Genomic DNA, 22733 nt, shown 5'->3' with positions numbered 1-22733 from the left:
AGCCGAACTCATCGTCGCCGTAACCGAGGAATATGCATGGCCGGGTCTTTGGATCTAGTTTTCCTCTCCGGTCCTTAGCTACATGCACATACGCAAGACACTCGAAAACCTTCAGATGCCAGTGGGACACTTCCTTACCGGTCCAGACTCTCTGTGGCGTGTCTTCGTCCAAGGGTATTGAGGGTGATCTGTTTATCACATATGTCGCCGTCGAGAGTGCCTCAGCCCAAAACTTCTTGGAAACAAAGCCCAAGAACAAAGGTGGAGAAGACGGATATGATGAAGATACCATATGCCTATGTCGTCGGGAGCTTGATGTACGCAATGGTATGTACCCAATTGTATATCGGATATGCAATAAGAGTGGTGAGCCGGTTCATGAGCAATCCCAGAAGAGAGCACTGGATACTCCGGTATCTGAAAGACACCTCGAGTATGTGCCTCTGGTTCAACTTCGGTAATCCCCAATTTGACGCATTCATTGATTTGGATATGTCGGTTGATGCAGATACCAGTCGGTCTACATTCGGATTTGTCGTGACTTATGTAGGGGGAGCTATATAATGGCAATCGAGGCTGCAGAAGTCTGTTGCACTATCGACAACGGAAGCGGAGTACATGGCAGCTGTAGAAGCCGATAAGGAGATAATCTGGATGAAGGACTTCATCTGAGAGCTAGGGATTCAACATGAGGAATATCGGCTCTACTGCGACGGTCAAAATGCCATCCACCTTGCGAATTATGCAGCCTACCATTCCCGGACGAAACATATCCAACGGAGGTACCACTGGATCTAGGAGAGAGTAGAAGATCAAGAGTTTGTCCTGACGAAGATCCACATAGAGGAGAACGGGTCGGATATGCTGACCAAGGTGTTGACAACCGACAAGCTGGACGCGTTGTCGGGGTAGTTGTGGTTCGTGTGGCGAAGTCGCAGGGACGAAGGTTAAGGGGAGTTGAAGGAACTTAAATTTTAATAAGGCTTGTATGGTGATGTTAGAAAGGTTAAGAGTAGCAAGAAGAAGAGTTACGAGTAATGTGTGTGTGTGAGAGAGATGAGAATAGATAGAAGATAGAGACAATATATGATTCAAGAAGCAAGATAGAGACAAAATATGATTTAATAAGGAAGATTGAGACAAAGTATGAATCAAGAAGCAAGAGTATTTGATATAAACATGATGTATATTAGAAAGACAATATTTTACCAACTTTACAATCCTTGATCGCAAATTGAACACATTCTCTACCGACCCTTGATTTGAACCCACGACCTCAACTTCGAAACGAGAGGTTCTCCACCCAACGAGCTAGTCTTCTTTAGTTAATTGTATTATTTTCTCACTCTCTCTTGATTCCCTCCCTTGTTTTCCCTTCCCCCCCTTTATATAAGTGTTGCCATGCATATGGTAATGTATGGGAGCATGGCATGCATGAGTTACATGTAATGCATGATCGCCATTTGGCGCACATGCATTGCATGTGATGAATGATGGCTATGTATGAAAATAGATATGGGATAAGTATAATGATGAAAATGCATTCTAAAATAACTAACCTAGCTTAGTGGTGTATGCTTGGTGCTTGGTATACAAGGTTGAGGGTTCAAGTCCCTCAATTTTACTTAATACAATATATAGCTTCATTCTTATATCATGAAGCACATTTATTACACACTTTTACAAATAAATAGCCTAGCCTAGTGGTATGTACATTGTACATCGTATATAAGGATGTGGGTTCAAGTCTCTCAAATATTATTAAATACAACATTTAAGCTCATTTTTATATCATGAAGCACATTCTTCACGACACCCACCCCCTTTGAACTTGCACATTGGTTGTGCAAAGTTCATCCAACACTTCTTCCGATTCTTTTAGTTCTTCTACTTCTTCATAAAATTCAGGCTCTAATGACTCCCTCCTTTTAAATATTTTAATCCTTTTTCTTGCAATTGGGATAAGAATTTCTGTCCCATCTAATTCATTGAGGAAATATGTGGCTTTATCTGTTATTTTCCTAACTTCATAAGGTCCAAACCATATTTTTGCAAACTTCCGAATAGTACTGTATTGATTATCTAGGCTATTATCATATACTAATACCCAATCTCCCTCTTGCACCTTTCTTGGTCGTATTCTTTTCATCTTGTCAAATCTGTCCTTATTCTTGATTCTTGCCTCTTTCAATCTAGTAGCTGCTTTTTCTATGTCTTCTGTCCTTGATTGAAGTTGTCGTATTCGAACCGCAAGTAAATCTTCCCTACTCATTTCTGATTCCCAAGGCAACACAGCCCATGTAGTTATCTTTTCTTCAATTGGCATTATTGGCTTCTGTCCTGTGATTAATTCTGCAGGCATATATCCAGTAACAGTGTTGTGAGTTGTCCTATCAGCCCATAGTGCATAGGGTAAGGTTTTTGGCCAATCACTGACCCGTCCTCTACATGCCTTTGCCAAAGCTTTGACTATTGGCCCATGTCCCCTTTCTACCTTTCCATTAGCTTCTGGATTGTACGTCGTTGTCAAAGAAAGCCGAATTCCTATTTTGTCGAAAAAATCTTGAGCTTCCGCAGAATTGAGTTCTCCCCTATCTGCCACTATCTTCCCGATACATCCATATCTACAAACAATGTCCTCCAAGATGAATTGACATACTCCTAATGTCCCTTTTGTTCGCAATGAACGACCTTCCACTTGATTTGTTAGATCTTCTCTAGCAAGAACCAAGTATCTCTTTTGTCCTACTCCAAGTGGCATTGTTACCAAATCTATCATCCACTTGTAATGCACCCCCGGTGAGTATGTTGGGTGTAATTCATCACAAAATTTTACGTTTGAATAATATTGACAAGTGGGACAAGTTTCCACATACTTTTTTATTTGCTCATAGTATCGAGGCCACCAAAATCGTTCTTTAATCTTACTGAAAGTGGCCCACACTCCTCGATGACCAGCCCATTCTTTGTCATGCAGCTCTCTGATTATCTCCTTTCTTTGCCCTTCGGAACCTATTACTCTTTGCGGGTTTCCAGTCTTGGTTTTCGGATGTCGCCATAGATATCCTTCATGCAGGAAGAACTTATGGGCTTTCTTACGAAACTGTGCGAACTCTTTTCCAGATTGACCTTTGTACTTGTCAGGGGTTTGTAGGTATTTCCCTATTTCCTTGAATTCTTCTTCATACTCCTCTTCTAGAAACTGCATTCCTCCTTCCCGGGTAATGCTTGTGGTAAGGACTGTTTGTTCTTTGTCCTCATCGTCTGAGTCTGGAATCTCCTCTTCCTCATACCTTGCTCTTGATAACATATCTGCTACTGCATTTCTATTCCCAAAGATATGTCGAACTTCAGGGTTGACTGATCTAATATAGATACACCATCTTAACATGGCTTGATCTGGAATATCACAATTAGCTATGATACCAAGAATAGGCAAACAATCTGTTTCTATTATTACTTCAGCGCCAATTAAGTAATTTCTGTCTGTCTTTACTGTTGTTACTAACCCCCATAGCTCTCTTTTCACCTGTGCATATTTTCTTTGTCGACCACTAAGAACCTTTGCTCCGAATCGGACTGGATACCTTTCTTCCCCATCTTGTTGGCTTATCACCCATCCAATTCCAATGGGACTAGAGTCTACTGTGAGATATATGGGTCGGGTGTAGTCAGGTTGCTTTAATGGTGGAGCTTGTGCTAAGTAGTACTTCAATTTCTTCATTGCCTCTGAATGCTCTTCACTCCATTCAAATATCTCTCCTTTTCTTAGGAGTCTATATAAAGGTTCAGATAAATGGGCATAATGCGGAATCCATTTACAGTAAAAAACACATACCCCCAGAAACCTTCATACTTCTGAGACGGATGTACATTCCTCTTGCATATTTTGAATTGCATTGACCTTGGTTGGGGATGGCTTTCTTCCGTATGGGCCACACAAATGACCAACTATTAATATCTCTTTTGCCCCAAATATTGACTTCACACCTGATAAAGTCAAATGCACCTCTTCCATCCTTGATAACACCTTCTCACAATCCTTGATATGATCAGCAACAAATTGACGGCAACCACTTTCGTCCAATTCCTCGATCTTCTCTTCCTCCTTGCATCCCTTAATTGGAACATCATCTAGAAAAGGCATTGTAATATGAGGAATAAAATCACGAAGTACCTTGTTCATTCCATTCATCATATGCGCCACTGAGTTGGTCGCTCCTTGCGGCAAGGTGCACATCCGTACTAACCCTATAGGTGTCTTGATAGAAGTTATATCTCGACTTTTGATAGCAAGTTGAAATTGATCATACCCGGAATAAAGGTCTCCCATTGAATATATAACTCTTCCTACAAACATCTCAGCAAACTCATCCACAATTGGCCCTACTCCCGAGATTCGGACTGTTACCTTATTCACGGGTTGCATATCTTGGATAAATCGGAGTCGCCCATCTTTCTTTAACACAGTGAACCATCGACTCGAGTAAGGAGCATTCGATGGTTCCAAGATACCCATCCTTATCTTTTCTTTCAAAAGTTCTAATAGTTGAGGGATTCTAGCCCTAGGCATGGGTATTGGCTTAAAGTTCCATGGAATATGAGGGATAGTGAATATAACCATGGGCTCCGCAATTTCTGGATCCACACACCCTATTTCCTCCGGTTGGAATGCGAATGCCTTTCCATGCCTTTTTAACATCTCCCTGAACTGCTTTTCTTCAGCGGGTAATAGGAAGTCACCCCCTCCTATTTTCATCCCTTGTATTGTTTCCGGAGTAAACACATGTCCTACCTTTTGTGGGTCTCTGATCATTGGCTCTGTGGCTGCTTCTTTGATTGCCTTTTCACTATCCCCTGGAAGTGGAGCAGCAATAGGACGAACCTTCTTCTCCACTGTCTTGTATTTTGTTAGTACATGTGCTTCATGATCCTTTCGAGCAACTTCTTCAATGACCTCATACATCTTGATTGAATGGACAGGAACTTGGATTTCGTTGTCTTCTTCAATTGCTTCCAAATAAGTTATTGTATCCTAAATCCCTTGTTCCCGCATCACTCGTTCCATCATCGTACACATAAGCCTCATTTGCTCCTCCATTTCTCCTCGTCGCCGCCTTCACGTCGGGTTCACCAAATGTGTCGGGGTAGTTGTGGTTCGTGCGGCGAAGTCGCAGGGACGAAGGTTAAGGGGAGTTGAAGGAACTTAAATTTTAATAAGGCTTGTATGGTGATGTTAGAAAGGTTAAGAGTAGCAAGAAGAAGAGTTACGAGTAATGTGTGTGTGTGAGAGAGATGAGAATAGATAGAAGATAGAGACAATATATGATTCAAGAAGCAAGATAGAGACAAAATATGATTTAATAAGGAAGATTGAGACAAAGTATGAATCAAGAAGCAAGAGTATTTGATATAAACATGATGTATATTAGAAAGACAATATTTTACCAACTTTACAATCCTTGATCGCAAATTGAACACATTCTCTACCGACCCTTGATTTGAACCCACGACCTCAACTTCGAAACGAGAGGTTCTCCACCCAACGAGCTAGTCTTCTTTAGTTAATTGTATTATTTTCTCACTCTCTCTTGATTCCCTCCCTTGTTTTCCCTTCCCCCCCTTTATATAAGTGTTGCCATGCATATGGTAATGTATGGGAGCATGGCATGCATGAGTTACATGTAATGCATGATCGCCATTTGGCGCACATGCATTGCATGTGATGAATGATGGCTATGTATGAAAATAGATATGGGATAAGTATAATGATGAAAATGCATTCTAAAATAACTAACCTAGCTTAGTGGTGTATGCTTGGTGCTTGGTATACAAGGTTGAGGGTTCAAGTCCCTCAATTTTACTTAATACAATATATAGCTTCATTCTTATATCATGAAGCACATTTATTACACACTTTTACAAATAAATAGCCTAGCCTAGTGGTATGTACATTGTACATCGTATATAAGGATGTGGGTTCAAGTCTCTCAAATATTATTAAATATAACATTTAAGCTCATTTTTATATCGTGAAGCACATTCTTCACGACAGCGTGTCGAAAACGGATGGGGCTGGTGAGACATCCCATTCTAGAGTGAAGGGGGAGATTGTTGGGAAATCGGTCCCTTTGGATGGGATCTGGTTATGAATGGAGAGGACCCGGTGAGAACCGAAAGAGATCCGGAAACCAGATCGGATGGATCCGGTGAGAACCGAAAGAGAAGACATACTTGTAAATATGTTTTGAGTAAGCCTATTGAGGCTATATTTGTAAATAGCCCTAAGTTCATATAAGTATAAATATGACTTAGGGCAATCACTTTGTTGAGGGAGTGTACGTGGTCATATTGTTGTGTGTGTATAATCGTTGTATAGCGAGAGAGGAGATACAAAGTGATACTCTGTTGTAACCACTAGTTGGTGAAGATACAAAGCTCAAGGTCGTTGCCTCCGAGTCTCTGATTGTACCCTTCTCATATAGTGATAGTTTGGAGTTTGTGGGCTCCCGTGGTTTTTCTCCATTAGGGTTTTCCACGTAAACATTCTGTGTACTCTCTACTTCCCATTTTTGTGTTTCATTCTCATTGAAGTGATTCATTACTCGGTTGTGGCCGAGCAATATTCTGTGTTGTTCTCTTGAAAGCCTTCACTGATCAAAATTAACGCAATACAAAATGTGAAGGAGGTTTGTGAATCGGTAACAAAGGTGGGAAGATTTTTAGGTGCATGGGTGTTTTATCATATTTGGTTACTACACTTTGCACATGTCTCAGATCCTCTGTACCAACTTTTAAGAAAAGGGAAGAAGTTTGTTTGGATTGATGAACATACATAAGTTGTTCAACAGTTGAAAGAAGCATTATTGAAAGCTCTAGATCTCCATCAACCAGACTACAAAGGTGAAAGACCAATTATAGTGATAGTTGATACTAGCCCGATTGGGATCGGTTGGGTTATAAACCAATAAGATGAAGAGCAACATCGATATGCTATCTGGTTTGGAGCAAATATATTGAATGAAAAACAAAGAAATTATGCACAAGTTAAATGAGAATTGTGGGGTTTCCTTACTGCATTAAAAACATATAGAGATTACTTGATTGGAGCAAATGTAGTGGTTGAAACCACTCATCAGAATGATAGCAAGTTGCAAGATACATGGTATTGCAATGCTTCGGTGGATTATGTACATCAAAACCGTGAACCCAAAATTATGGCATATAAATGGCAAATAAAACCTAGTTGCAAATATGTTGTCAAGAGCAAGGTGCATAAATGAAAAGGTGATGCAAACTAAAGATAAGAATTGGACAACTACAAGCCATCAAGTTGCTCATCAAGTATCCATTAAGCCTCAAGATAAGTTTAATGTAAGCATAATGTTCAAAGACACATATGAAGGTCAAGAATCCAACCCATTCAAGTTTTTTTTACATGAAAGGCATTTATGGAGGCATCCAAAACGGCCAACCAAAAATCCTCTTCGAGTCATTTGTAAGGATAATATTAGGAGAATTTATTATTGAATCCCAACATATTAAGGTTGAGGAAACCTAACAACCTCTAATTGTCTCATGTACAAGCTGGTAGGCAATGCAATTACCCCAAATATGACCTCTGTAAGGTGAAACAACTTCGACCAGTTAAACACAAGTGGTCATAGGAATACCTCCTAGATACATACACCAAATTTATAGCATAAAACCCATTGACCATAATATTGAAAATATTCATTTACAACAATGTCAAGGATGCTTTAAACACAAGTGCTAAGATTACTAATTTTGACTTGTACGCAAAAGATGAAAACAAAACAAGATTGATCAAATGCCAAGGTATGTTTAACTCGAGTGCATAAAGCCAACCCCTAGATCTTATAGGAACATAAATGAATCTATATTTTTGCTGTAACTTATCAAAAAAGTTGAATGTAACCAATGAATCCTCTCCTAGTTTCACAGGATTTTGCTTCTCGTTCGGAATTCTAGGGGAATTGCCGCTTCATTTTCAGACGTAATGTCTGTGTTAAGCATTGGATAGGCCTTCGGATCCTTTAAAAGTCCTTCGGCAAGATGTTTCTGGGTTGGAGTGATCATGACATAGTTAGGATCTGCCCTTTCATACCTACCATAGATATATGAACATATGGTCAGAAAAACTCAGTTCTCTTGAAAATTTACCAGCACTCATCACAAAGAACTTGAAACATAGATAAGACATCACACCTGGCATCACCCAAATTCTCTACCCGAACTCCAAACCCAATATTTGTCTGCCCTAGGTCATGATCTCTTACACCTGTCTCATTGCAAGGGGAGGAAAAGATAAACATGTTAATCAAGAGAGAAAAAACATAAACATCCGTTTCTAGAGTTTCTTAAAAGTCAGCTTTGCTTGAATGTTGTATTGTCACTAAATACCACTTATGTTGCCACTTTTAACAAGCTAATCACTTCTTCATTATGTACCCCACCCATATCAACACCATCCCATAGATCGCCATCAATCTCCCATGGATATTAAAAAGATATCTACTCTGTATTGAGCCAAGCACATTATGCATGACCTGTGGATGATGTGTACGATATTTTTACAATAATAGAACCATTGTTTTCCTCAAAAATAGAGAGAGCCCCCACAGTTGTAGCTCATAAGGTTGTTCAGCAGAACCAGATGTCATGGTTTAACCCCTACATTCTAAATGGCCTCTAGAATGGCATGGGATAGTAAAAACTAGGCTTACCACTAGCATAAATTCCTATTATGACAAAAAGGGAGCGTGTAAGTGTTTACATGAACAAGAGAAGGTAAAACTGGGATGCCACCATGACTTCAGCATCAGAGCTGCTCCAGAGTTCAGCACCCCTAGCTTTGCCTACAAATAAAAAGTTAGAGCTAGACACTTCCAGACTTAAAATGTTACATCATGTGATACTAGAGAGTAAAACCTTTAAGAAAATGTTCTTGTTGGCTTGCCAAGATGCCCCGATTTGCATAGTCGAAAAGTTTGATTTTCTTGAGTAATTTTCAATGCTGTCCTCAGGAATGAATCATGGAGAAAGAATTATTCAAATCCTAAAGATTACGGACATGAGCACACTTGGAACGAATTTGGACATACCTTTGGTGAAATTCAAAACCCACATCTATATAGTTAGTAATAGCCACAACTTCAGATCCTGCAAATGGGTTCCTAACCTATAGAGTGGTACATCATAATTAGTCCTTGAAACTACAATTACGCAAAGGACATTATATACAATATAATAATAGTCTCTCGTATCATACTAGAAACAAACCTGTCTTTGTACTATTAAGTGATGATAATATGATGCTATCACCTGTAAACCAAAGACCAGCATTGACCCACTTGGCAATGCAAACAATAGCAACACCAAATGAGAATAGAAGTATACCTTTGTATTTTCCTGAAGTTCCAGACAGAAATTGAAATTAGGTGTTAGCATACTTCTTTTTCCTGTTCCATAATCCACTGCAAAACTCCAGTTTCCAGCATTACTGAATGCATCTAGTGGATATTCCTTCCAGGAATTCCTTGCAGCTGCAAACACATTGAAGTGAGCTACATTGAAACAATTAATTTTTGTTCCTTATTTATTTATTAGTTAGTTTTTTTTTGGAGGAGGGGAGGGGAGGGAAGGGATAGACCGTTGGATGTGACAACCACCAACCACCTCACCCATGCAAACAACAGAATACAGTTGCATTGAAAAATATCTAGATGGACTAACAACCTCCTATCGAGAATAGTTGAAGGTTAGCTGAGCATTGTCTAGTTGAGAGGATTGAGAGAATAACTTTTAATACTTCCTTGCTCTGTAAGTTGTATTTGAATCTACTCACTTAGAAGCATATGAGCTATTGCTCTCCATTTTAACAAATCTCCTTATAATCATGCCTTGCGCATTCAATAATAAAATTTTGTTTTCATTAACTCTGTCTTGATCTAAATCTGTTCATTGTTAGTGTATACTTGATCCTCTTAATCGTGTTTGAGCTTATTCTATTTCCTACATTATATCAGAGCTTTGAGGTCCTACACCCAATATTTGATTAAATCTAGAAGTGACTGTTTTGTACTAGTGAGCTCAGGTGATTATTCTCGATTAGAGAGTAGCTCAGTCAGTCTAGCAGATGGCAGGAAGTAGAATTAGCAGCATAGTTCTTAGCAGCATGAAGCCACAATCGCCAACAATATTTGGAGGCAACTTGACAGGTTGAGCTACATGTTGTGCAAGTTCAAAATGACTGCTACATTGGATACATACGAGCTACTAGACATCATACTAGGTGCTGATTTCGCACCATTGGGAACAACAAATCCACATTACGAGATGAAAGTACGAGATGCTGAATGCTTGGATAGTTCTTCAGGACCATTATGAAACAAAGAACAAGTGAGACCAGGATCTACATCATGGAACATCAGTTGTCGTGGTGGTGAAGACATAAGTCAAGCTTGCATGGAAGAGTATCCATCCATGCATTGCCAGCCAAACAATGATGACCATCTTCAAGAAAGAACTCCCCACACTCTAAAGAGCGCTCCACATTACTGCTGGAGGAAGAGATGTGGATAGGACTTCAGAGAAAAAGAGGGTTCCACGTTCACTGCCACAATGCGGTATGATACGCAGAAACTCGAGCAAGAAGGCTTTATTGGAAAAGTGCCACACCTGTAGTAGGGGAGACCTATGGCAAAAGATTGTAGCATCAAGAGACAAGAGTTCAAAATCTCTAGCTCAAGGTCAGTCAACAAGGCTTCCATGAATATGGCTGAGGAGGATGTTAAGAGTCTATTACTAAACAATAAACCGATTAAAGTAAAATAAAGGTAAATAGATTTCATAGAAGCACCCCTTCCACCCGAACACCCCTGAGCTATGATCAAGCCATAGCCAACCTACCATTGACGTCCCATACCGACGGATTTTAGGATGACTAATACCTTGGAAGAGATAACACGATCGAAGTGACAAAAGCCTAGCTCGCACCACCGGTGTCTTAAGACGGCAACCTTCCTCATGATGCGTCTTACGAGGGTAGTTATGCCTCATATTTATACCTCTTCCTAGGCCCCTTGAATGGATGTGCCTTTTTAAAAGACTTTGCTAATTACGTTGTTGTGGAGATTTCCGGCCATAAGGGGAACGGGGGTGTGCAAGGATGCACATGAACTAAGCTTCCAGTACATAAACATTGTAAATAACATGGCACTAATAAGTACTAGGCAGTGTGATTTAGATGGGTACTTTAATGTCCCACAAAATGAGAGGAATAAGCGTGTGTAAGGAAGAACACGAGGGGGGGGGGGGGGGGGGGGGATCACTGAAAGAATCGGCTGTCCTTAACTGCTCATGTAACATTGATCCTCTCTCCTTGGACCTATAAAAGGGGAGGGGAAAACCGTTAGAACGGATCACGTTTGGGAGAACGAAGTGCTGCCAGATTTCAGGGCGGTCTGCTCATTTCATGTTCCTAGGTTGCTTCTTGTCGTGCTGTGAGGCCTCTGTTTCGCGCTGGAAGCCCGAGTGCTCCCGATCAGAGGCTCATTAGATTCTGTGTGTGTGTGTATGTAGAGCTCGAAGCTCTGTTGCCGGCCGAGCCCAGTTGTACTTCTCCTATTATAAGTTATTCGACTATTTTGTTTCTTTCGGAATCGATTTCTGCCTGCATTCTCGTCTTCGCTCCCTCTCATCTGTGTGTGCATACCCGACTGTGCTAGCCCATGGGCTCATTGTTTGTTATCCGGCAGCAGTTCCGGAACAGTGTGCACGTCCGAGCCTGTGTGCTTATCATCTGGCATCCGGAGAATGGTCCAGATCGGATACATGTCTGTGCCGCGCTCCGGTGAAGTTATCCGGAAACGATCTGGATAATCTCTCTCTCGCTTCTCTTATCAGCTCCTTAGTTCGAGACCCCGGTGATCCCGCCCCGTTTCGATACATACTCGCGGAAATCCGCGACAACGTTCAATGGCTAGGTTAGTGAATGCAGGCAATGGTGGCCTTCTGTGAGTCAGATGTGGAGATCTACAGGAGCAAACAAAACAATAGTGGGATCCACAGAGTGTAGAGGCAACCTGTTTAAGCTGACCACACTAGTTGCAAAAGAGTGCAAAAGCGTATTGAATACAAAGCTATAGCATCGGCACTTCAGGCACTCGAGCTCTCAACATTGCAAAAAATGCAAACAAACAAGCTAGTGGAAAACTTGCAAACAGACTGAAGTCCCAGGGAAGAGTGGAGTTCGCATGCAAGGAAAGCAAAGACGGGAATCTTTCCTATAGAAGGCTGAGAAAGTGAAGTCTCCTCTAAAGTTAATCCACATCAACCTTAATGGATAGTTGACTAGGTCTACAACATTTCTGTCTAGGGCTAGAAGTGTATCAAAGAAACAGAGGAATATTTCTAGCGCAGACCCACCTAATTTTGAAAGTCTTCAGCATGGAAAACAGGCAAAGAGCAAGGATGCGGACAGAAGTAAATTTGAAGTTATTCAAGAATGGAGGCAGAAGATTGAAGAGAGCAGACAAATATCAGACTCAGTGAGTCACCCATATTCATGCAACACAAGACCAGACATAGCCTGTTCGGTGGGAGTGCTAACAAAGTTCACAACAAATTCCGAATGCAAGTCATTGGCAAGCTAGGATGCATATACTTACTTCCTTGAAAGGTATGATCAGGTATGGCATCAAACTTAGGCAAGGGATGACGCTAGCGCGATATTGCAACTCCAACTGGACTGCAGATGCAGTAGACAGAACCTCAGGATTTTGTTTTAGCTGAGTTTGAAGCAACCAAGCATCTCACTTTCCTCAGTGTAAGCTTAGTATAAGGTGGCATGACGTGAAGCAATATTGATAAGAAGGCTCCCAGCAGAAATAAGAATGTCAGGGGAAAGCTGATGCAAATAGGATGTAACAGCCAGAGTTGCATCATTATCACTAAGAATCCCATCATTATCACTAAGAATCCCATGTTCCACTAAGAATCCCAATACCACTTCATCATTTCGGATGAGAACATGAAGTTGGATTATTTTCCAACCAAGGATAATCAAGGAATCTCTTTAAAAGGCCCTGGGATCTGAAAAGATTAAGAAAATGCTGTGGATTATTTGGATCAGAGAATATCAGCTGGAAACTGAAGAAAAGGACAGTCAAATTAATTCAAATTGACGAATGATGCAGGAGTTTGCAGCAGATGAAGTGTGCAGCGGATGATGCAGGAGTCTAGGGCAACCAACAATGCGGAAGATAGCTATATAAAAGAAGATGTGAATTCCGAATTGAATTGGATGACGTAATTGGAAAAAAGAACTCCATGTGGAATGTTGGATGTGGACTAGTGCCAACCACCTCACATGTGCATATACGGAATACCAGGTGCATTAACAGTAGGTAGACAGGTTAACCATTGGGTTAGCAATTTCCTGTGATTTGGAGAAGTGTCCAAGGTTAGCCAAGCATAGTCAATTTGAGAGCATCGAGAGAATATCCTAGAATCATTACTTATCCTCTGATTGTATCTATATCTGCTCATTTAGGAGCACATGATCTGTTGCTCTCCTCATAATTAATCTCTCTATAAATGCCATATGCATTCAACAATATATTTTTCTTTTCTGTCACATTGCCTTGATCTAAATCTGTTTGTTTTTTGTGTGCAGTCGATCCTCATAATTGTGCTTCAGCTTATTCTATTTCCTACATAGCCCTCCCCCCCCCCCCCCTCCCCAAATAAGCCCTTCCTCAGTAATATTGATACAATCTTCTTTTTCTCTCATACCCAACAAGTTGTCACAATGGGTAGGCAACAAAAATTCATCAGAGTAACAAAAGCTCATTAGACGGGAGAGACTGTCATGACGCCATTTGAGTTCATTGAATCCATGAACTAGGACATAAATAATGACTTCCATCGGCTCTTCTACATAAAATTCAAGTGTTTTCCAATTACAATCCTATATTTATAAAAATCTGTCTTCAATTCAAAGTAGTGTACCTTCAAGTAGACATCAACAAGTAGAGAGGACGCAATAAGGGAGATAAGATCCATTATAACACATCTAGAAATTTCTCTTTTTTTTCAAAGCAAATTGATTAAATAAGTAAGATTACAAGAATGTGACGAATGCATCTCTCTCTATATATATCTATATCTATCTATCTATCTATCTATCTATCTATCTATCTATCTATCTATCTATCTATCTATCTGTCTGTCTGTCTATATATATATCTATCTATCTATCTGTCTGTCTATCTATATATATATCTATCTATCTATCTATCTATATATATATAGGCATACTCTATTTGTGTACATTTTCAATTTCCATACCAAGAGGTGATTATAAGGTGTTTGAGAACTAGATTTGCAACAAACCAAGAAGTTATCTGGAAAAAACAACACCTTACATTGATGTGGCTTGTATTGACAACCAGCAGTTACTTTCCCCATCTTTCCAACCATCCATACTCGTGAAGGACCTGTATGAGATTTAAAGCTCACAATGGTAAATACTTCATGCCATGATAAATGCACAATTGTGAAGATTATAACTTCAAGCAATTGATAAATCATAAAAGAATTCAGAGTAAAAACTCAAAAGCACTCCTAACGAATCATCATAGAATTATAACCTTTACTAAACCAATCCATAGTAGTGCCAACAGATAAGTTGGGTGATCCATATCGGAATCCAATGATGTTCTGGTTCTCGAATGCCAATCTGTACCACAGTTAATCCACCAGAATATTTAATTATGCCACCTACATTCTGTATAGCAAACAAAAATTGACAGTCTTATTAAGCACCTGTTTTTTGTGAGAATTGGATGTGTCATAAATGCCCCAAGTCCAGTTGTAGTATGGAAAGTGCATGCTTGAACTCTCACATCTCTGTAGAATGCATCATGTAATTGGACATTATTTGTGAAACATATTTGAATTTCACCAAAAGCTATCTTGGACATGACTATACTTTGTTGAGGTATCCATCTTCAATTCCAAAAAGGTGTTGGGATCTTCCAAATCTCTGCACATCATAAGAAAACCAAAAGCAAGTAAATGATTAAACCGCATTGCAGTTCCATGTGTGGCTGCCTGTGTAGGATTATTGCAACGCACAGGTATAGATAGGATAAACATGTATGCATTGATGTACAACAATAAAAATATATCAATGGTAAACATGTGCGTGTGCGCATGTTTAACAGAAGTATGTATGCTAAACAAATACATGTCAATGTGCATATAAAAATATGTATACAAAATCATCCACATACACATGAATGAGCACATACACATTTGTATGCAGCCATGTATATAACCATCTATCTATATGTGTGTGAAACATATAAAAAAATGTTCAGTAAATGAGATATGACAAACAAACATGCATTTTTTAATGTAAATGCAAGCAAAATCAAATACCGCATCAGACAATCATATGTAAAGAATAGAGCATGACAACCACCTCTGCCAACGAAATACAGCATCACCTTTGAGTTCTTTACCGGTGAATGTATCAGTTGAAACCTTAAAAGAGAACCAAAAAACCATTATGACGTAAATATGAATTTTTAGAAACAAAAAAGAGAAATTGTAGAGAGACATCGCATATTCTCTAAAATGAAAAGAAATATTTTCTATACCCTGACAGCAAAGTCAACATTCGGATCTTCAGGTGGCCTCAACATGAGAGATGCCATAAACTCATGAGCCGAGGCATAGTATTCTTCAAACAGCACCTTTCTTGCGACTTTTCCAAATAGCACATCGTAAGAAGACTCTACCATACTGTGCAAAAAATCCCCCAAAAAAACAAAAAAAAACAAAAAGAACAAGTATTGAGAACAATCCGCGTCTTTCACGGTCATAATCTTCTACTTAATCCTCTTTCTCTTCCTCATCATGATCTTCTTCTTCTTCTTCTTCGTTATTATCATCATTACTATTCATTCATCGCAGTGGTTGTCACCAAACCAAGTCAATGATGATTGTTTGACGTACATGAAAGAATGAGATGAGTGCGAATATGTATGTATACCGAGAACGTGCCAGGAGCTCGGGCCCATCGAAGGCAGGGGGGACAAGGACAACAGGTGGAGGCGCCTGGATGGAGAACAGAACTCCCATGGATGATGATGCTCTCTCGCAACTACACGAATCCAATCCAATCCAATTCCACTCTTATCCTGGCATATGGAAGCTTTTTCTCGTTTCACGTATATATACACATATCCACTCTGTCCATCTCTATGTCTGCATCATCATCTCTGTTCTCTCTCTTTCTGTCTCGATCAATGTACATATATACGTACGTACATATGCTCTGCATCATCAGATCATCATCTCTGTTCTGTATGTATCCTATGTATACATAATACATATGTATGTATGTATGTGTAGAATGTATGTATTGTATATATGTACATATGTATGTATGTATATCATGTATGTATGTATGCTCGTGTCTATATGCTACCAAATCATAAAGAGGCATGAGAGGGAATCGCGGGCATGGACGGTGCAGGGTGCTTAGCTGAGGGCGCTTGCAATCTGCACCGTCCGATCTTTATCCATAGAAAGCGCGCCATTAAAAAAAAGCTAATAGCCTCTGTCACTAAGTGCTCGCATTTGTCACCAAGAGCCCTACTCTTCGAATTGCAAGAGCTCGATCGTCTCAGGGCAAGCACCCGACTCAAATCAAGATCGCGACCAACTCCTAGGTGGGCGTCTGACTCAGATTCAGACATTAAAAACTTCAAAAAATTCCAAGACTAAAAAAATTTATGACATCAAAACCTTAGAGTTTGAAATATATATAACTTCCACCATTAAATTTAAAACACATGTTGTCACGGATATCCGCGGCTTGCAAGTCGGATCAGGCGGGACCAGGGGAGTCTCAAACCAAGAAGCCTAAGGACGAGAGGCTACTAGGCTTGTAGTGGCCTATCCGACCTAGTTACCTGATACCGGATACCAAGCACGCGGTGTCGTGAAGAAAACCGTCCACAAGCGGAATCCGTGCACCGGAGCGTAGAAACCGACTCTTCATGCACGTGCGCCTTAAGTTGTACATAGGAGATCCTAGGTAGATTCAGTAGGTAGGGAGTAAAGGGGAAACGGCTCCTTCCTTGCCTATAAAAGGAGGGAGACGAGGAGGGTAGAGGGATCGCGGAGAGTCGAGGACGAAGTGCTGTCGGTTTGCGTGCGAAGGCTTGAATCTCTCTCTCTCTCTCTGGTTCGCAAACTCCATAGCTTCCTTCTGTGCAGGTTTCGGGAGGCTCGCGCTACTCTGAGGAATGCCCGAGTGCTTCCGGCAGCACCTCCAGCCTGCTCCTGCCTTTCTGTGCGTTTACGAACAGGTATCGGCATCTGTTCGCCGGCCTGTTCGGTTGTAACCGACTCTGTGTTGTGTCGTTTGTCGTTTGTTAACACATACATACGTTTGTGTCTTCCTGTGTCGCTGTCCCACTCGCGTCCTTGCGTCGAAGGGTCGTGTCCCTGTGAATCTACTCTCGCCCGTAGTGGGCATCTTCTCCTTTCTCTCTTGCTCTTTGGTACAGGACCCCCGAGGTTCCGCCTCATTCCACGTATCCGCGAGGAAAACCTCGACATCTTGGTGAACCCGACGTGAAGGAGGCGGCAGAAGAGCAGAAGATGAAAGGGTCGGATCTTGCAGAGGCCATGGCTTCGGCCGTGGATCGGATACTGAGTGCACGCGAGGGCTTCGGCGCCCTTGATAGAGCCATTGAGGCGGTCGTCGGTACGATCGGCCGGTTCAGCGGAAAGGATGCCACGAAGTATTTGGCGTCCTACGGGGCAGAAATGCTGATGCGGGACATTCCGGAAGAGAGGCGTCTTGCCGGGTTTCCTCGAGTGGCGATGCCGAGCATCCATGCGGAGGTGCTCGAGGTGCGGGCGGAGAGCCGTACCTGGGAGGAGTTCGAAGGCCGACTCCTAGAAAAATACGAGTTGGACGACGCGCTCCGGCTTTCGAAAAGGGACTTCATGGAATGGGTGGAGTTCCCCGGCAAGGGAAGAAACGCAACGGCACTCCTCCGGGAGTTCGAAGAACGCTTTGCGCGCCTTTCGACGCTTGACCGAACCGTTCTGGATACGAGCCGGGTCCTACTGTTCGTCAAGTCGGTGGACGAGCGGGACCGGGACCAAGTCGGCTCCTTGCTGGAAACCGAGGACGGGCTGACAACCGACTGGGCTGCGGTTAAGAGAGTCTGTGGCCGTTTCGATAAACGGCGAGAATGGGCTGACAACGGGGCGGCAGGTGCGGGCTCTGTCACAGCAAGGAGGCTTGAACCGGCACCGCAAGTGCGAAGGGAAGAGACCCGGGAATGGCTCGAAACCGGTCCGGCTTCGACCGGCATGGTCAATGGCTCGTCCGGAGGAGCAGCACTGGAGGAGTTGACGCGGGCGATAAAGGATCTCCAGATCGCCCAGACTCGAAGGGAAGGCGGCGAACCAGCTCGTGACCGACGGCCGGCAGTAGGGAATAGGTGCATGTGGTGCGACGAGGTCGGCCACATCCGGAAGGACTGCGGCGATTTCGCAGAAGCGTTGAGGAACCGGGTGGTGTACCTGTGGGAAGGCCGGGTGCACGCCGGCGACACTAGAAGGGCCCTAAACCGAAACGACGGACGAGGAGGTATGAAGAGACTGATGGAAGAGGCAGCGGCCCGGCACGTGGAGGCAATCCACTACTCGGCGTCGGCCGACATTCGGGTCGGGGGCAGCAAGGCCCGAAAGGAGGGCAAAGACGGATTCTGGTCGGCAATGCTGGAAGGTCTTGCCGGCGCACGGTTGAAGAAGGATGAAACGGACCGCGCTCAAAGACGGGTCCGGGAAATAACCGGGTGGAGCGATCCGGTCGAGGAGAAGACGGGCTTCGTAGAAGCCGCCTGCCAGAACTACGAGGCTCTGGTAGAAGACAAGCGAGTGGGGAAAGCCGGAGCGGTCGGGCCCTCACAACGATACGAGACCCGATTCGGGCAACGACGGAACGATGCCGGCGGGTCCAGCTCGCAAGATAACCCCAGGAAGGGCGGATACCGACTGGGGACGGAGATAGAAAGGACTACAGACCTACGAAAGGTCCTAGAAGAACGGATCCTCGACAGCAAAGTAGAGCTGACATTGCGAGAGGTGTTAGGGATTGCCAAGAAGGAGTTCCACGACTCCATTGTAGACTTGGTGAAACGGAAGAGGCTGTCGACGGAGATGGATCCGGAAAGACCGGTAGAGGTGCGGACGACGCACATCGACGACTCGGCGCTGGCAGATGAGTGGGCGGAGAGCCACTATTCGAGGCCACACTGGGCTCGAGCGACCACGGAGACCCCGGTAAAGATCGGAGAGGTTCAGGAACCGGTGGTGGCACTGGTGGACCACGGTTCGAAAATAAACCTGATGTCCATGGACTTCTATAAGAAGGGGAAGTGGCCGATCAACACCAAGCATGGGTGGAAGATACGGGCGGCGACGCGCGCCACCGAGGAACTACATGGGGCCTGCCCGAACGTGCGAGTCAAGATCGGCGACGTCGAGATTGACCAGCACTTCTTCGTACAGGAGACGTCCTCGCACCCGGTCATATTAGGGGAACCATACATCACGGTGGCTCGAATGGAGACCAAGGTGCTAGACAACGGTTCAGCCTACGCAAGGGTCAAAAGCCAGGACGGGCGCCATTCGGTCCAATTTCTGACCGTGAGACCGAACAACGAGAGGAACCGCGAATCCCTCGGTGGCGAGAACCAGGAGGATTTTTAGAGAGGGCTGCCAAGGCGTGGGGCCGAGACAGTCCGGACACTCGGGAAAGACCCCACAGCTGTACGATAGAACAGAAACCGAAGAAACCTTGTACGATAGGTAGAAAATTCTGCTTCTCCGACAACGGAGGGTGCATGATAGTCGGCATCGTTGGGCGAGAAAAGACAAGGGCGGAAGTGCGACTTCGAGCGTGCGGAGTTCTCGGCCCGAACGAGGAAATCAGCGGAGCCGTTGAGGCGGTCTACTTCGACGACACCTTGGGGATGCTGAGGAAGGTTGCCAGAGAAGACCTTAACGAAGACCGGACGATACCGGTATGTTCCGAAGAGATGTACGAAGTCATCGCGAACTTCAGTCGGGGGCTTGGGTCGGATCGGACGGCCCGAGTTAGCACAAAGTACAAGGTTGTGGACCGGAAGGTAAGGCCAGTCGCGGCACCCTTACCGGAGGGCAGCGAGTCCCGGATCAGAGGGGTTGCGTCGGACCCCAGTTTACGAGATCCGGCCTGCATAGGACACACCTTCACCGACGGGACGCTCCGGGAGCTCAAAATCGGTGGGGGCGGGTTCCTACTGCCGGCGGAGGAAGACCGGTTTCGGAGGATGCTCGGAAGGCACAGGAAAGCCTTCGCATTCTCACCGGAAGAGATCGGGTGCGTAGACCCGACGATCGTGGAGCCGATGGTGATATTCACGGTACCGCATGTGCCGTGGAATCTCAAGCCGATCCCGGTACTGAGAGCTCACATCCCGAAGTTGATGGAGCTATTGAGGCAGAAAGTAGATATGGGCATTCTCGAATCGTCGAGTGCCCCATACTCGAACCGATGGTTTACCGTACCAAAGAAAAACGGAACGATGCGCTTCATTCAAGACCTGCAGCCGGTCAACAGAGTGACCATTCGGAACGCAGGAATAGGACCGACCATAGACGAGTTCGCGGAGGCCTTCGCCGGAAGGTCGATTTACTCGGTCGGTGATCTGTACTCGGGGTACGACCAGTTCCAGCTAGCCGTGGAGAGCAGAGATATTATGATGATGCGAACTCCCCTCGGCCTAGTGCGAATGTGTACCCTGCCACAAGGAGGAACCAACTCGGTGGCCCACATGGTGAATGCAATGAACAAGGTACTGAGGGATTGCATCCCGGACATCACCATGCCATTTCTAGACGACATCCCGATAAAGGGGTGCCCGGTGGAGGAGAAGGATGAGACAGTCGGGCCGGACGGATGCCGGCGATTCGTGGCGACACACATCGACGACTGCGAGAAGGTACTACAAAGGCTAGAGGATGTGAGGCTCACCTTCTCCGGGGAGAAATCGGCCTTCCGGCAATCGGAAATCCTGGTGGTCGGACACCTATGTGGACCATATGGCCGGAAGCCGTCTCCGGCAAAGGTAGAAGCCATCTCCGTGATGAAGACCGACTGTAGCTCGGTTATGGAAGTTCGGAGGTTCCTGGGGGCATGCACATTCTACCACATATGGATCCCGCATTACGCCCACGTTGCGGAGCCGCTATACGGGTTGTTGAAGAAAGGGCGAAAATTCGAATGGCGAGACGAGCACACGGAGTCGGTCCGGAACCTGAAGGAAGCTCTTGCGGCAGCACCGGCGCTCCAGAAGGCTGTCTACGGGAAGGGTACCCCGGTATACATAACAGTGGATACGAGTCCGACCGGGATCGGATGGGTCGTCAACCAAGAGGACAAGAACGGCATTCGGTTCCCGATCCGATTCGGCACGAAGGTCCTCAGTGAACGACAGCGAGGGTACGCCCAGGTTAAACGCGAACTCTGGGGTATCGTTTCGGCAGTAAAGGCCGACAAAGATTACCTGATCGGGACGGAAGTGGTTATCGAGACGGATTGCCTGCCGATTCTCGGCATGGTTTCTGGATGCGCGACACCGGACCTGGCGATGCTCAGGTGGATAGCGTACATCAAGTCCCTGGACCCGGAAATACGACACATTTCCGGAAAAGACAACGCCATGGCCGACATGCTTTCGAGGGCGAGGTTTGATGACGAGGGCAGCATGGTTTCAGAGGGCGAAGAAGTCGGCGTGGACTTCTTCGAGGCGGCGTACGTGACGACCGACGGGGCGAGCACTCCGGCACTTAACGGCTTCGACGAGAGCAAGTACAACGGCGAGTGGCTACAGATCGGTGGATTTTTTAGGACAATGACGCCGGATGCGTCATGGACGAAGGACGAGGCCAACCGGATCCGGAAGAAAGCATATCGATTCTTTCTCCAGGACGGATACTTATGGAAGCACCCGAAGAAGAGGAACGGCGTCCCGCTCCGGGTGGTGGCGATGAAGGAAGAACAGGAAGAACTGCTGACGGCCTACCACGACAGCCCTTGGGCTGGACACCGTGGAACGTGGGCCACGTTCGAGAAGATAAAGGGGAAGTACTGGTGGTCGGGACTGTACCGGGACGTGCATCGGTTCGTGACAACTTGCGAGAGCTGTCAGATGCACTCCATAGTCCGACATCGGGACGAACTTCACCCTACGTACCCTCCGACCATCCACTTCAAATGGATGGTAGATCTGGTGACCATGCCAATGGGAGTCGGACAGATGCGGTATCTTGTCCTGGCTCGGGAAGATCTGACGAACCAAGTGGAAGGCCGAGCCCTTCAGAACAAAACGACTGTGGTCGTATGTCGGTTCCTGATCGAGGACGTGATATGCCGGTACGGGTGTGTCGGGAAGATCGTGGCCGATCGCGGGGAGCTGGACGCTGAAGAGGCCGAGGAGCTGCTCGACCGGCTAGGAGTCAAGCTCTCTCTTACCACTGCGTACAATCCGGAGGCGAATGGAAAGGTGGAGCGCGGACACGGACCGATCGTCAAGGCGTTAGTTCGAGCATGCGGAGGTCAAGTCGGGAAC

At 44.5% G+C, this 22733-nt stretch overlaps 1 protein-coding gene across 2 annotated transcripts; it reads right to left on the bottom strand.

The window, feature by feature from the left end:
* Window positions 1–7889: 7889 nt before the first annotated feature.
* On the bottom strand, window positions 7890–16234 carry LOC147856141 (beta-galactosidase). Of its 2 annotated transcripts, none has more exons than XM_087329782.1 (14): window positions 16085–16234; window positions 15690–15834; window positions 15512–15573; window positions 15017–15070; window positions 14851–14934; window positions 14676–14764; window positions 14451–14522; window positions 9421–9566; window positions 9304–9345; window positions 9126–9202; window positions 8953–9037; window positions 8798–8879; window positions 8230–8302; window positions 7890–8128 (listed from the first exon to the last, which is right to left on the bottom strand). In XM_087329782.1, the coding sequence occupies exons 1-14, from the start codon at window positions 16171–16173 to the stop codon at window positions 7960–7962; spliced, it is 1269 nt and encodes a 422-aa protein (XP_087185908.1). In that variant the 5' UTR covers window positions 16174–16234; the 3' UTR covers window positions 7890–7959. The 2 variants fall into 2 exon arrangements, with proteins under 2 accessions (XP_087185908.1, XP_087185909.1); XM_087329783.1 differs by having other exon boundaries at window positions 15469–15573; window positions 16085–16189.
* Between the last annotated feature and the right edge of the window lie 6499 nt (window positions 16235–22733).

The sequence above is a fragment of the Azolla caroliniana genome, unplaced genomic scaffold (assembly GCF_043228905.1).
Source record: "Azolla caroliniana isolate FFs.n. ecotype wild unplaced genomic scaffold, voAzoCaro1.0.p SCAF_13, whole genome shotgun sequence".
In the NCBI taxonomy this organism is placed as follows: Eukaryota; Viridiplantae; Streptophyta; class Polypodiopsida; order Salviniales; family Salviniaceae; genus Azolla; species Azolla caroliniana.
Note: the sequence above shows the minus strand (reverse complement) of the source record. Positions and strands in the feature narration are given on the sequence as shown.